The sequence below is a fragment of the Gossypium hirsutum genome, chromosome D13 (assembly GCF_007990345.1).
Source record: "Gossypium hirsutum isolate 1008001.06 chromosome D13, Gossypium_hirsutum_v2.1, whole genome shotgun sequence".
Taxonomy (NCBI): domain Eukaryota; kingdom Viridiplantae; phylum Streptophyta; class Magnoliopsida; order Malvales; family Malvaceae; genus Gossypium; species Gossypium hirsutum.
The window spans coordinates 52,439,716-52,455,233 of record NC_053449.1 but is presented as its reverse complement, the minus strand read 5'-3'; the positions used below and the strand labels follow the sequence as shown (position 1 = coordinate 52,455,233).

At 32.3% G+C, this 15,518-nt stretch overlaps 1 protein-coding gene across 1 annotated transcript; it reads right to left on the bottom strand.

The window, feature by feature from the left end:
- Positions 1-3,956: 3,956 nt before the first annotated feature.
- Positions 3,957-7,480, bottom strand: LOC107918614 (28 kDa heat- and acid-stable phosphoprotein). Its single transcript, XM_016848205.2, has 8 exons — positions 7,313-7,480; positions 6,787-6,824; positions 6,139-6,207; positions 5,966-6,049; positions 5,830-5,864; positions 5,213-5,298; positions 4,472-4,537; positions 3,957-4,183 (listed from the first exon to the last, which is right to left on the bottom strand). The coding sequence occupies exons 1-8, from the start codon at positions 7,377-7,379 to the stop codon at positions 4,149-4,151; spliced, it is 480 nt and encodes a 159-aa protein (XP_016703694.1). The 5' UTR covers positions 7,380-7,480; the 3' UTR covers positions 3,957-4,148.
- Positions 7,481-15,518: the final 8,038 nt, after the last annotated feature.

Sequence of the window (15,518 nt, the reverse complement as noted above, 5' to 3'; positions counted from 1 at the left end):
TGTCTTCTTAATGATTAATATGATCACTTTCAACAAATGACTGTGATAAATTGCTCGTTCGAGAATGAGCAACCCGTGGCCACGTTCCATATTTATCAATCCATACAATGCCAAGAGAGGATATCATTAAGTATTTAATTGAGCTATGAATTCCACTGTTGCTAGTAAAGTCATGCCATACACAAGTCATGTACCCAACATATCGGCTATAGGCTCGATCATCTTTAAATCATAAGCCTCCACCTTATATCAAAGTACATGAATTACTTACACATAGTCAATGGCTAACTCAGGATTTAGGTAAATCACACCATGAACATTACAAGTGAATTAATTTACAAACAGATTCAAAATTAACTCATCTTAGGTCCAGTCCAATGTATCATTCTACCAATGAATACATATATGTCTCTACCCGTGGAGTCAACTACTCCGATAGCCAAGACTAGTCATCTCATCAATTGAAATTCTAGACGACATAATAATCCTTCTCAGCATTTGAATCAAATGCTCACTTTGATTCTTTTACGAGATATCAGGCTCATTTAGATTATCTACTTAAGTAAGTTATTTTTCTCGCAATGTAAACATTCTTATAATGTCACTTATCATCAATTTGAACTTAGACAATCAATGAGTTAATATTTGTTTGTCACAATTTCGCTATACATGCAAAATATGAAAGACAAATACAAAAAAGATAATATTGAAATGTGAAATTAATTTTATTTATTTATTCATCATTCAAATAAATAGAAAACAATTACATGTTTACTACAATATGGGCACATTTCCCAATATTTCTAACTTTGGCAAGGGATTAGAAGTTTTGGTTGTTCGGGAACCTAAGGTCGAAAGCTTGGATACATATCCCAAAACTCTTATGACGCATGGCTTTACACACATGTTTTGGGAATTATGTCTTTAGCATAACTCCATATTTTCAAGCACTAATCTAAAGATACTGTGATTAGTAAAGCCATTGAGAAAGAGGGTAAGTGTTTGCAATATTCCCTCTGATCGCAAGAAAGCCTCTACAATCATTTGTAGTAGTCACTTGGTAGGCACCAAGGCAGAGGGATGAGGTTGAATTTGAATGGTTCTTCGATGGGAAATACCAACATAATAGGAGTAGGGTCCTCATAAGAGACCACAATAGGAATTGGATCACAAGATCTTGTCGTAATATCCCTTGTGCTACTAGTATAGAAGCGGAACTGTGGGATCTTTGTGATAAACTTCTTATAGTTTTTTATTTACATATTTGAGAAACTTGAAATGGAATTGGATGAAACCATTGTGATCAGTTTGTTATCTAACACTTTTAACCTTTTTTTATCTACTTTGGTTGATGGTTGCAAGATGCTCCTATCATCTATTTGTTCTAGGACTCTCATTCATGTCTTCCATGAAGGCAATCATTGCGTCAACAATCTTCCTAAGCTAGGAACAATTTCAGACCATGACTTCCTTGAATAATTTATTTTTAATGATTTTAGTTGTATTTGCATTTCTCCTCCAAAGTCTTCATCTCCACTTTTGTATGGTGATGGTAGTGGATTGGTTGTATTTTATACTGTAAAATAATTTCTAATGTCATGTTATGTTTTCTATTAAGACAAGCGTTTTGAAGTAGCAATGGCAATGGCCACTATAGCTAACACTGTAACAGACTCAGTCACTTATCATGTTTGAAGTTGACAAATTTTGAAACAAAATTTTTGGGTTAAAAACGGTGCTGATGTTAAGGATGTATGTTTGTCTATGAAGATCAATCCATTTGAACCAACTTATCTTGAAGATTGGATTGAATTGGATCAAGCAATCAAAACCTTTAGATTGTGGAGATTAAATAGAGGCAGCATTGAAGACACATCTCCAATAGTCCATTTTACATTAATCTTTATTATCTATATTGTATCTTGCTAATTTATTGTAATTGATCTATAGTATGTTAGCAAGTCTCGAAAACTCTTATACATTTGAGAGTCTTGTAAAGGTTTTGCATTGAGTATTGGGAGCACTTATCATTGTGAAATGTATTTTTAAGAGTTTATTTGAGAGAGTAAACAAATTTTGTTTGTTGTTTAAGTTCTCTTATCTAGATCTTTAGATACAAAAGTGAGGTTGCTATATTGAGGTATGATAGAACTTGAATCACTTGTTATATTGAGGCAAGCTTCAAAGACGTAGAAAAACTGAACCATATAAACAATCATCTATATTATTGTTTTCTCTGTTGTTATCACAGTATTATCTTCAGTTATCACTCCAACCATCAATTCCATTCAAGTGTTTGATTTTTCTTTGACAATTATCAATTGTCCTTTTCAACATTTTACTAAAAGGGGGGGGGGAATAACGCAAATCTCATCTAGACAATTGATAATCATATAAAAGAAATTATAAATACAATATTAAAGATGACCCAAGCTCTAACGAAAACTTAAACCACTATGCCACTCAAATCTTAAGTTCTATCTTTAATTCCTTTTACGTTATTTATTCTTTATGTTTCTATACACACCAAATACCCCCTTTTTTTTTCATTTTGTATAAACTAAACTTTACCTATTTTGCTAGTGATATTCTTTCATGTTTTATTTGTGTACCAAAATTTACACACCCACTGGGCGGAAGAAAATAAGAAAGCTATTGTGATGCTTATTGTATGATTCGTTAAAAAAGGCAATTTATAAAATAAAATAAAACAATACAGACTTTCAATTTTATATTTTATAATTTTTTGTTCAATTACGGATTTTATAATACATAAAAAAAATAGGTTTAAAAGGTGCCAAATTAATCTAGCTGACAAGGTATCGTCTTGCTTCAATGTGTAAACAAAGACAATATTCTTGAACTTTCTTTTAAAAAAAACAATTTTAGGATTAGTGTGATAGGCTGATAGCTTTTGTCTGATATTGAAGGACGTTGTAGCATGGCCATCGATTCATCTTCAACTTTCTCCATTATTTGTTTGTTTTATTATTATTATGAGATTTATTCATTTTATGTTGTTTATTTGGTAATGAATTAAGGGATCAATGAACCTGAGTCCGAAGCTTCCTCTTTAAACTTTTTATTCTTTAATTAATAAATTCGAGTGTTGCAATGCAAAGAGCTTCGCCCCTCTCTCCTTCAACTAGAAACACAATTACGAAGCTACCATAAATCTTCAAATATATTTTATATAAACATTTTATTCCAATCTATTTCTTTACATATTTTAATTCTAATTATAGTTAATCAAACATATATTTTTTTTTATTGTACAACCTGCTTAATGAGACCTTTATTGAATTCAATTTATTTTTTATTACAATAATAATTGAATGTATTCAATTTAAACTTACGAAAATCGCATCTATTCATAAATAATACAAAGTCCATTCTCGAAACATTTTTTAATGAAAATATAACATTTTAAAAATTGAAGAGAAAAAACAAATTGATCGTCTGTAAGATTCAATTATAAATAAAACAAATTTAAGTCGATTATCTACGATAGGCAATTCAATTTCAGTTTAGTTTTTAAAAAATTAATTTTCAAAACCAAATCAAACTACCATCACCAATAACCCTCATGAGTGAGTCAAGCTTAAGATACTTCCTCGCAAAACCCCGTCAGCCCCCCCCCCCTCGTTCCTTATGTTACACACATACAAACATGCACGTAAGCTTACCTGTACTCAAAACTAGAATGTTCAAGCAAGTTTTAACATTCCATTCCATTCTAATTTTTTTGCTTAAATCAATTAATCCAACAAGCTTAAAACTAACTCTATCACAAACCTAGGACAGAGTAAGCTTTGATCCCCGAATCCGAATTTGAGGTAGTATGAACCACCCTTGCTTATAAATCGAACAGCAAATCCCTAATAAGCCGACCTATACTCTTGGTATACATGTTTAGGCATTTAAGGTTTAGTAATAACAAAGTATCCTCCATAAGAAACATGAACAACCCCCATGTGATTTGAGAAGATCCAAAAGCAGATCATAAGTACAATTAAGTTCAGAAAATTTGATAGTAACTATCAATTTGAAAACCCTTTTTTTAATGGGATAAATAAAAACTTCAGTATATATAAAACAGAGAAAAGAACCAAATGGTTAACCGATCATAATCGTTCCTCAACCTATTTTTATTTGCGAGCTTCAACTTTCTTCTGTTCTTTTGCTGCAAGAACAAATAAAAATCTTATAAGCTCCAACAGAAATTTTAAATATGCAATATAAGGCAAGTCTACCCCGATTTTTCAATCAAACATCTGATGCTCATTCTCTATGTTACACGGACTCGGGTTCCTTTTTAAAAAATCATGTTCAACTATGCAAGGAACTTTAAAGGGGGCGGGGGGGGGGGGGGAACGAGCCAAGCAACATAGCTTATTCTTCATATCAGAAGTGATTAAGGAAACATGAAATTGAGGAGCAAAAGGATTGGATTTATAATATAAAACCATACCAGCCTTCTCCTCTTCTCTCTTCTTAGCAGTCTCTGCCCTTTGTTGCCTAATCATGGCTAAGCGCTCTGCAAAAGTAATTAATTCAAAATCAATAAAACAATCGAATAGAAAATGTACAGCTAATGGGGAAACATAGTAAAGTGTGATTATCAGAGAATACATAAGATTAAACGATACAGCAAAGATGGAGAAAAAGAAAATAAAGAAGTCAGCTATGAGGCAAGTGCACAGCCGTGTGCCCATGAGACATCTAGGCGATACCTTGAGATTATTCTAATAAACTCATGGAATACATACTCTCCTCTGCAATTAAATGGCAGTCTTTCCTCGGCACATGAATGCACCTTTGGAACAATTTAGGTCCATGGACAATGATTTTCTACCAATGTTTACACAAATCACATTATCATTGGCATAACTTATACGGAGGATCATGCACATTACACATTACTGCTTCCAATCATGACTCAAAAAGGAGAGGAGTTATTATCATTATTTTCATCTCCCTTCTTCAGCACTGAGTCAATGAACAAAATTTCAACCTCAGCTATACATGTTCAATACATAGATCAAAAACACTCCCACACAGAGGTTAGAAAAAGCCATGTTGAAAATAATAATATTTGCCAGGGATATCAGAAGTCTTGGCAACTTAATAAAACTCAATTTAGTTTTCACTACAAAATGAATTTGATAAAGGGAGATAAGCACTGTGAATCATATAGTTCTCCAATAGTTACCTAAATCTTTTCTTGATTGCTCAGTTTTCCCTTGTTCCTGGAGCTTCATATATCGTTCATGTGCTTTTTGCTTTTCTATCTCCTCTCTACCACCAAAAATAGTAAAATAAGAACACAATCCAAGCTGGTCTAAAGGAAATAACCAGTTCAAATTACATATTTTACAACAAATATTTATCCTCACAGTTGGTAGAGTTACTGAGAAGGATTTAGGCATTTGGCAAATCGACATCATAATTTTGTTAGTAGTAGAAGTTCTTTCTCTTGCCAAGAAAGGACCAAATTCAATGGCCAAAAGCTTATTACCTTTTCACCCTCAAAGTGATCCCAAAATCTCAACCAAACAAAGCACTCCTTTATTGTATTAATTATAGATTGAACAAAAGATGAAACAGTTACTATACTTCATAAAACTAAAAACTGGACCAACAAAGAGAAATGTTAAACTATAAATGAAACATAAGAAAATATATACCTTTTGCAAGGTATAACAGATAAGTTAACACTTAAGCAAAATGCTATTTGTTTCAGTAAAATTATTCAGCAATAAAAAATTGACCAGATGCACATGATAAAGCAGTGATCAGTCAGATTTGATGAACAAGAGAATTACAAACCTTTCACGCCTTGATAGTTCAGTTGTTTTCCCCATCTGGAAGATAAATTTTCAATTACTCAATTCAGTTACAAGTCATACCTCAATTTATGATTGATATAGACTTTATGCAGCAGAGGAGTAGTTATAGAACTTACATCAACATCTTTGGCTTTGACATTCTTTTGTTTAGCCAAATTTGGATTCTCAATCTCAATAAGCCCTTGGGTCCCTTTTCGTTTCTGCCAAATAGGAAGTATAAAAGGTACTTATTGCAAATGGGGAACTAACGTCCATTATGTTAGATGGAAAAAGTGCACAAAATAATGACCTCGGGCTCTTCTTCTATTTCCTCTTCAGACTCTTCTCGTTCTTCTTCTTCCTCTACTTCAGCTTCTTCCTAGAATGAAAGATGCCATCTAATTTAACAAGTGAAATTAAGTATAAAAATGCACACAAACACATTCATAAGAGAAAAGAAAGAAGCATAGCTTACCATAGCAAAGCACATATTTACAAAATAAATTACTTTTTCCAATTGAACATTCAATACAACTGATTATGAAGCATAGAAAAGAGGGGAAAGAACATTGTCAAAGTTAACCGATAACCTATTGCAATCAAACGATATGCATTTCTTTTCTATATGCCAAATTTAAAATCTATAACCAATACAAGTCTCTGAATGTATAAACCAACTCAAAACTCTCTTACAATAAATTCTAAAAGATGATGTAAGAATTTAAAACAACTGAAACAACCAACCCATGAAAATTACAGCATTCAAGTTGTCACTCATCCTACATGAGAAAAAGCAAAGACCAATATAACAACAAAAGCACATGATAACAACAAAGAAATTACCATAAGAAAATATAAACCATTAACAATTAAAAACTAATTTCACCATACACATTATTCCTCAAATTTTACAACCATGATGAATCCATTGAGTGAAAATCTAGCATAAAAACCTCACCTTCCTAAATGTACGGGGTCGAGCTGAGGTACCAGCACCTGCAACCATTAAACATAGAAAAAAAAACAAACAGTGAGACTAATAATAAAAACTTATAAAACCACAAAGAAAAGCACAAAAATTATTTGTTTTAGTATTTTAGCCTCTAAATTTAATTCAAAGCTCCAACTTTTAGCTGAACGGATTGAAAGAGAAATATATATATGAAGAAACAAAAATTTTCAATCTACCAATTCGTGCTTTAATACACAATCATATCCATGTTTATTCGAAGCTAAAACTTAGGTTTACACTCATATAGCTCTCTCTTTTCTGTATTTAGCATCTAAATTTAACATAAAAAAAAGGGATTAAATCAGAAAGAAAAAAAACAATACGCTAGGGCTACTGATCCAGCAGTTGAAAGATTGGTATAGATCTGATACTAGGAAACCGTATACAAATACGTATGCGTCCATGCAAACGAATTAAATTAAAAAGAAAGATAGATACGTAGAAAATGAAAAGAGAGAGAGAGTGATTATACGGAGCTCTTCGGGAGTAGAGAAGTGGCGGTGGCCGGTGGGCTTGCCCTTGAATTTTCCTCTTCCCATATTTTTTTCCCTTTTTTCTGATTACAAACAGAAAAGAAGGAAGAAGAAGCTGAAAGAGTGTCCGGAACTGAAGGATGGGATTTATTGTTTTATTTTATATAATTACATTTAAATTACTTGTATTTTTTAAAATAGTGTAAACTACATCCATGGTCACTTTTGTTTGCCTCAGTTTACATTTTAGTCATTTATATTTAAAATGTTATGTTTTAGTCAGTTACATTATTATGTTGTAACATTTTAATTACTGAGCCGTTAATTGCTTATGTTAAATTATCATCTCAAACAAAAAATTTAGGTTAAACTATACAATGGATTCTTTCTTTTTTTTCGTTTGAGCAATTTAAATTTTTTTCTTTTATGGTCTTTTAACTTTTTTTTCTTTATTTTTCATTCTCTTCTACTTCTTCCTCTGTTTCTCTAGCTTCTCCATTTCTTTTTAACGTATCAAGAAGTCGAATTAACAGTGAAAAACGAAGTCAGAAGTTGAAAGCCATCAAAACCCATGAACTCATACCATCAACTAACTATCAAAACCCTCCACCACCACCCACCATATTCATTTCATCCACTAACACCCTTACCACTACCATGGCCTCATTCATGACAAACCCAACAATATCAGGCCCTCACCAAATAAACCCACGTTCAAATAAATCAAGAATCCAAGTAAACAACGATTTATAAGCCCCAAAAAATCAAGAGGGCCAAAGATTAGACAATGACCGATGAAGGAAGAGTGCATATTAGAAAATAGAGTCGATCTAATGGATGGTGACGGAGATTCAATCTTGGGTAGTCCAAAAGTTGGAGATTTCTTGAGATGTTTCTGAAAGGAGGTCATAGTAGTGGTGAAGGTGTTAATGGATGAAATGAAGATGATGGGTGGTGGTGGAGGATTTTGATAGTTAGTAGATGGCATGGGTTTATGAGTTTTGGTTATAGGCAATGATGACTTTCTACATTCTGCTTTTTTTTTCATTGTCAATTCGACTTCCTAATATGTTAAAAGAAATGGTGAATGTAGGAAAATAGAGGGAGAAGCAGAAGAGAATGAAAAAAAGAAAGCTTAAGGAACATAAAAGAAAAAAAATTTAAATTGCTCAAAACGAAAAAAAAATATGGAGACTAATTGTATAATTTAAACTAAATTTTTTGTTTGAAATGATTATTTAACGTGCCACATCAGCTTACGGTTACACCGTTAACGGTAATTAACGACTTAGTGACTAAAATATTACAACACGATAACGTAAGTGACTAAAACATAATATTTCAAATATAAGTGACTAAAATGTAATCTGAGATAAGCAAAAGTGACCATGGCTGTAGTTTACCTTTTAAAACAAATTGTTTTTTAAATGGTAAACTATCCATTTGGTCACATAACTTTAGGGTGCTTTCATTTTGGCCACCCAAAAAATCATTGAATTTCTTTTAGGACGTTTTTATTTTAATCACTCAAACGTTGAATCATTAACGATTGTTGACTAGATACACCAAATCATGTTCACATCATGTTTACACTTTCATTTTGATCATCCAATCTCTAAGTTACTTTCATTTTGATCACCATTTTTTTAAAAATCTTGATCCAAGTAAATAATATTAAGAATTAAAATGAAAGTTAGTAAAAATTAAAATAAAGCATTAAAAAATTATAATATTGTACTTTTTTATCCCTTACCAAAAGTTAATTTTTTCAATATTAAAATATTAAATTTCAAGTCATCAAAATCATAATTTCTTAAAAAAAAATTAATTTCAAAATATTAAAATCAACTACATAATTTTGTAAGGAGGTGTTGAGTCTAATCTTGAGGCGCATTAGGGAACTGGTTAAGCGCAACTGACAATAGGTGTCCTTTCATGTTAGCAGATTGTATGGCTCCGGATGCTATGGCGAAGGTGTGCAGACATGTTGATGGTAGCTTCAGCTGTTTGGATTCACCAGCGAGGTCTGTTGTTTGATGGTTGAAAATTGACAATGATATTGGCTCTGTCCATACCACAAGTAGCACGTTGCTGGTAATTTAGGCTCACGACAGTCTCTCTTCTTTCACGCAAAAAATTTATCCATCACAAGTGAACATTAATCAATCAATTTAATTAATTCTAAAGATGTTTTATTTACTTTTTGTTTAGTATGAAATATTTCAGATTATATAATTAAAAGAAATTTAAATTTTATAAATAATTATTAAATATGAGTTATTTGACGTCAATTTCATTAAGATAATTTAAAAACATAAAATAAAATTTTAAAATTCAAAAGATTATTAAGTTAATTAATTAATTTCAATGTTATAGTAACAAATCAATTTACATTATTAATGGATAAAAAAATGTAACATTTTGTTTAATTGATTTTGATGTGTTGAAATTTAAAGTTTCAATATTGAAAAAAAAAAGAATTTTTGAATAAGGATAAACAAATATAATTTAACAAATTTTTAATGCTTGAGTGGCTAAAACGAAAATAACCTAAAAGTTGAATTACAAAATTGCAAAAAAAAATGGAGTGGCTAAAATGAAAATATCTTAAAAGTGAGTGACCAACTAAGTAGATTACTTTTTTTTTTAAAGAATTATGTGGTTTTTTTTATACAATGCCTATTTATAACTCTAATCCAACTTTCAAATATGGGGAAAGTATGTTAAGCATAAGCATTCGATCCCATATTCTCATCATTACTGTAATAATAATTGTGTCAATTGAATTAGGCTTCGATTAGCATTATCCTACTTTTTTAACCTTGCAACGCATTATCATTTTTTTATTGAATAAATTTTAGTTTTTTAACCAAGAATTGAATTATTTATTGTAACAAGATTTTCAATCTCCAAATAATTCAATTTTTCGATTTATTTATATGATGAATCATGAAACCAATTGATTTTCGGTTCAATCTGTTGAATCTATCAGTTCAATTCGTTAGTTTTTATCAATGAATATGCTTAACAGTCTTTCTATTATAAGGACTGGATCAACAGTGTCCCTCTATTATTAAATGGACCAAATTAACAGGTAAATTTAAAGAAAATGTCGATTTTAAAAAATAATTAGGGTTTTAGGTCGATTTTTCCAATATTTAGGAAAATATGTTGATTTTTGAGAGAAAAACAGAAAACACGTCCAACAATAAGTGTTTTCTGTTGAGGTGTCAACCATGGAGCTGAAAGCACGCCCTGTAGAATTGTAAATATTGCTTATTTTTTTCATTATTTCTTTTTTTTTTGATAAATTGTAAATATTGATATATTATTGATGTAAAGTGTAAGTCTTTCATTTTTTTGTAGAGTGTAAATAAATAAGTATATACTATTGATATGAAAAATACAATAGAATACAATTGCCTACTTTTTTAATTTTTTTCTTAGATTGTAAATGAGTATATTATTGATGTAAAATACAATAGAATAACTTTTATTATATAATTGGAATAAGTACATTATGGATGAAAAAATGTAATACAATACAAATTAAAAGTTAACAAAGTAAATAATAATCTAAATGGCAAAAAAAATCATCGGTGTCGTCGAGCAGAATGTGTGCCACAACCCAGTGGGTGCCGGTTGCGAGGAGAATTTCTTCATAGTTGGGGTTCTAACTCCTTATCTTATTCATCTTCATCTTCATCTCAAGCTCTATCTTCATCTTCATCTCGTTCCTCTGTGCTTGAGTGTCGTGTTTGTTGGGAAATGTGTCCATATTATAGTAAACATATAATTGTTTTCTATGTATTTGAACGATGAATAAAATAAATTTCACATTTCACTGTTATTTATTTTGTATTTTCGTCTTTCATATTTTGCATGCATAGCGAAATTGTGACAAACAAATATTAGCTCATTGATTGTCTAAGTTGAAACTGATGATAAGTGACATTGTAAGAATGTTTACATTGCAAGAAAGATAACTTACTTCAGTAGATAATCTAAACGAGTCCATAATTCCGTAAAAGAATCAAAGTGAGCATTTGATTCAAATATTAAGAAAGATTATTATGTCATCTACAATTCCAATTGAAGAGATGACTAGTATTGGCTATCGAAGCAGTGGACTCCACGGGTAGAGACATAGATATATTCATTGGCAGAATGATACATTGGACTGGATCCAAGATAAATTAATTCTAAATCCGTTTGTGAATTAATTCACTTGTGACATCCATGGTGTGATTTACCTAAATCCTGAGTTAGCCACTGACCATTTATATGTAACTCATGCACTTTGATATAAGTGAAGACTTATGCTCTAAAGATGGTCAAGCCCATAGTCGGTATGTTGGGTACATGACTTGTGTATGACATGACTTTACTAGCAACAGTGGAATTCATAGCTCAATTAAAGAGTTAACGATATCCACTCATTGGCATTATGTGGATTGATAAATATGAAACGTGGCTACGGGTTGCTTATTCTTGAACGAGCAATTTATTACAGTCATTTGTTAAAAGTGATCATATTAATTATTAAGAAGACACAATGGTGACAATAAGATAAAATAGTATTATATTGAATGAATAGATTTAACTCAAATGAATCAAGGATATCATATGAGGGTAACACACACATGATGATATAATTGGACAAAGCAGTTCAATGAATAGTTTTCGTAAAGAGTATACAATAAGGAGTTGTAACACCCTAAATAATTTATTTCTATTTCTATAAGTATCTAACATAAATGAGTATCTACTTCAGTGGTCAAGTGTTCTGAATGTATGTTTGAGGTATTGGGTTCAAGTGCCACTTTTGATAATTTTGTTATTTTTGGTCCTAGCCTTACCCTTATGAAGTGGGCTTACATAAAATTTTCTATTAATTCATATCAGAATGAGCCTGTTGGTTTGAGTGGAAAGGGAGTTAGTGTGTTTGAATCCCTGCGCAAACGTGAATGTTAATTTTTGCTCGGTTGTTTGATAGAGTTTCGATATAGTTAAAACTTTGAGGGACTTATGAGTTAGTGGGTTACTAAGAGTAAAATAAGGGATATGTGGGATATCTTTTATTTTTATTGTTTTTCTAAAAATTTCTCTCTCCTCCAAATAAAATATGACGTCTAATTTTTTTTTTGTTTTTCCCCTTCTTGGCATTTCTTTTCTCTTTTTCGACAACCATCTGTTTTATTTCTCTTTCGATTCAGCTCGTGAATCCATTGTTTGATCATGCTGTTGGAATTGTTGGGTTCTCCTTTTGGTTTGGTAAGTAGAACTCAATTGTCGTTAACTTTTGGTTTGGGATTTTAGCGATAACATTATGTAGTGATTGATTAGTGATAATTCGTGTTTAGGAGTAGATTGTGGAGTAGGGAATTACACTTCAACGGTTTAATACGCGTTAGAGGTGGTTTGTCATCGGTGGTAAGTCGGTTTCGTGTTGATTCTTATGTCGAATTCATTAATCAATCTGCTAAATCGATGTTGGGTACTCTATTTTAAGGTTTCAGAAGGCTCGATATTGTTTTTGCATCAAAATCGTACCATGTATGTACCGAAAATGTAGAAAATTGAGCTTCGGCAAAAGCTGAAAAACCACACTGTTTACGCCACACGAGTGTGTGCCTGGCCATGTGCGAGACACGACCGTGTGATCGACAAAGGGGTGGACGTACGCAAGACACGATCGTGTAATGGTGAGTGTGGCTATGTGAGCCACACGGGTTAGGCCAATCTAGGCGTGTGGGCTTTGGGCCAGGCCGTGTGAGCCACATGGGCAAGGCCAATCTGGGCGTGTGGGCCTACACGAGCAAGCCACACGGGCATGTGGGCTCGTATTTCTAAAATTTTCCCTAGGGTCACACTGGTCATTCTGATCGACTGTGGACCTACCGTAGGATCGGTAAAGGCTAACCAAACCCTGGGTTAAGTGATCAGTTATTTTGATAGTATGCTTTAAGTAAGACATTGTTATGCATGTCTGATTATTCTGCTATTTGTATATCTGATATCTGTATTCAAGCATGATAACCATGATAATTATGTATTTGTAATCTATAATTATGTTTGGGGTGGGAATTGTATATGTGGAGGAAGTGTTCTGTATGGCGACCTTCACCTATATTCTAGCAGCTTAGCTACACTTTATTTGATATGTGTCTTAATGACACGATATGGTGTGTAGGGATGAGAGGGTGTTTTTAACCCTACATGGTGTGATGGGATGGTCAGAGTTGGTGTGTAGAAGATGGGGGTAAGATTCTGTATATTTGATCTATATATCTGTATCTGTTATCTGTATTTGAAATGGACATGTGCCCGAATCTGTATCTGATGTATATGAGATTTCTGTATGTTTTGCATGTTTATTTTTGTTGGGTTACACACTGAGTTTACGAAAACTCACGTCTGTTTGTCTGTTTTGTTCAGGTAATCCACAGACTTAGGTAGATCGGTGCATCAGAGTCTCATTGTGGCCACTAGATTATAGACTGACTTTAAATAAAGGTTTATTTTAAAATAAGGTTTATTTCTGAGAGTTTTGTAATATTTAGACTCTTCGGAATGTTTGAATTAATTTTGATATTTGGATTTTCGTTTAACACTTTATTTGTGACGATTACTGAAAAACATGGTTTTTACTAAAACAAAGATTTTCTGGAACGAGATTTTCAAATATAAAGATTTCATGACTTTCACTATAAATTACGTTTTGGTAAAAAAATAAACTAAATAACACTTTCGATAATAGATATAAACGAATATGAATTATAAAACTTGAATGATTTGACGAAACTACTCAGTTTTCAAAACCCTTCTTCGTGACACCTCCAAATTCGACCATAACATCTGGGCCGAGTTTGGGGTGTTACATTTAGTGGTATCAGAGTCAGGTTGCAAAACTCGAGCTGTAAAATTTTGGGTTCTAAAATTTTGTTTAAAAAAGAACTGGTTTTCAAATAATTTGAATAATACCTAGAAAGTATGTGGTATAACAAGTCTCCAGCGCTGATCTTGTAAGTATTTTTAAACTTAGATAGTGTATTCTAAAAACACTATAGATAGTACTTTCTGAAACTGTACTAAAATAGTTAGATACTGAAACCTTTGAAAACATTTCTAAACTTTTGATAATTTTTGCATAAAATATCTGCTAATAAATACTGGAACAAATAAGTAAAATTTTATAATGTAGAAAAAATTTGAATTATGATGAGAGCTTGTGGAGCTCGCAGATGTGATATTTGTAGCCGCGGTAGAGACCGTAGAGGGGCTCGAGCTGAGTCTGCCTCTCTGGGTAGTATGCCAAATTTAGATACGAGTGAGACACCGGTTTCACCTGCTACTAAGACTAGAGGTGCTCATGGGCCGGGCCAGGCCCAGAAAAAAATTTCTGCCCGTTTCCTAGGCCAGCCCGGCCCGAAATATGGGCCTGAGATTTTGCCCAGGCCCGGCCCGTGGAAAAATATGAAGCTCGGGCCCGGCCCGGCCCGGCCCGTTTATTTTTTATTTTTTTATTTTTTAAAATTAAAACTAATTGTTATTAAAATTAATTATTATTAAAATTATATAAAATATCAAATTATGTTTTTTTGTATATAATGAACAAAAAAATAAAATAAGATTACTTGTTTGAAGAACAAAGTGCATAGCTTTCATGTTATCTGTAAAATAAAATAAGAATTGGTGTTTGCAAACAAATATACTTGTTCCATCAAGAGAAAAAGAAACTTTTATTGGTCGAAGACACTTCTTTACTAACAATGCAGTGCCTGCATATTTTGTGTCAGCTAGAGACCACCAAACATGATAATTTCCAAATGGTGGACTAGAAAGAGCACGCATCAATATCTGCATGGTTTAAAAAATTATAAGTAGATCACAAATAAACCACATGCATTACATTGATGTGAAACTGTTCTGTAATAAGCTATTTAGGCCCTTCACTTTTAAGGAAAAAACACTGCCTTTTTTGTAGCCTAGCTGAAAATGATATAACATGTAATAATAAAATTTTTAAATAAAAAATATATTAATTATTTTCTGGCTGGGCCGGGCCTAGCCCAAAAAAATCTTGCCCGAGGCCCGGCCCATGTTTAAAACGGGCCTCATTTTTTGCCCAAACTCATATTTCGAGCCTATATCTTTACCCAAACCCTCCCATATTTTGGGCGGGCTGTCGGGCGAGGCCGGGCC

Coding starts and splice junctions, on each gene's coding strand:
- LOC107918614 (XM_016848205.2), bottom strand. CDS start 7,379: ATGGGAAGAGGAAAATTCAAGGGCAAGCCCACCGGCCACCGCCACTTC. Junction 6,208..6,786: donor GACCCCGTACATTTAGGAAG/GTGAGGTTTTTA, acceptor CTTTCATTCTAG/GAAGAAGCTGAAGTAGAGGA. Junction 6,050..6,138: donor AAATAGAAGAAGAGCCCGAG/GTCATTATTTTG, acceptor CCTATTTGGCAG/AAACGAAAAGGGACCCAAGG.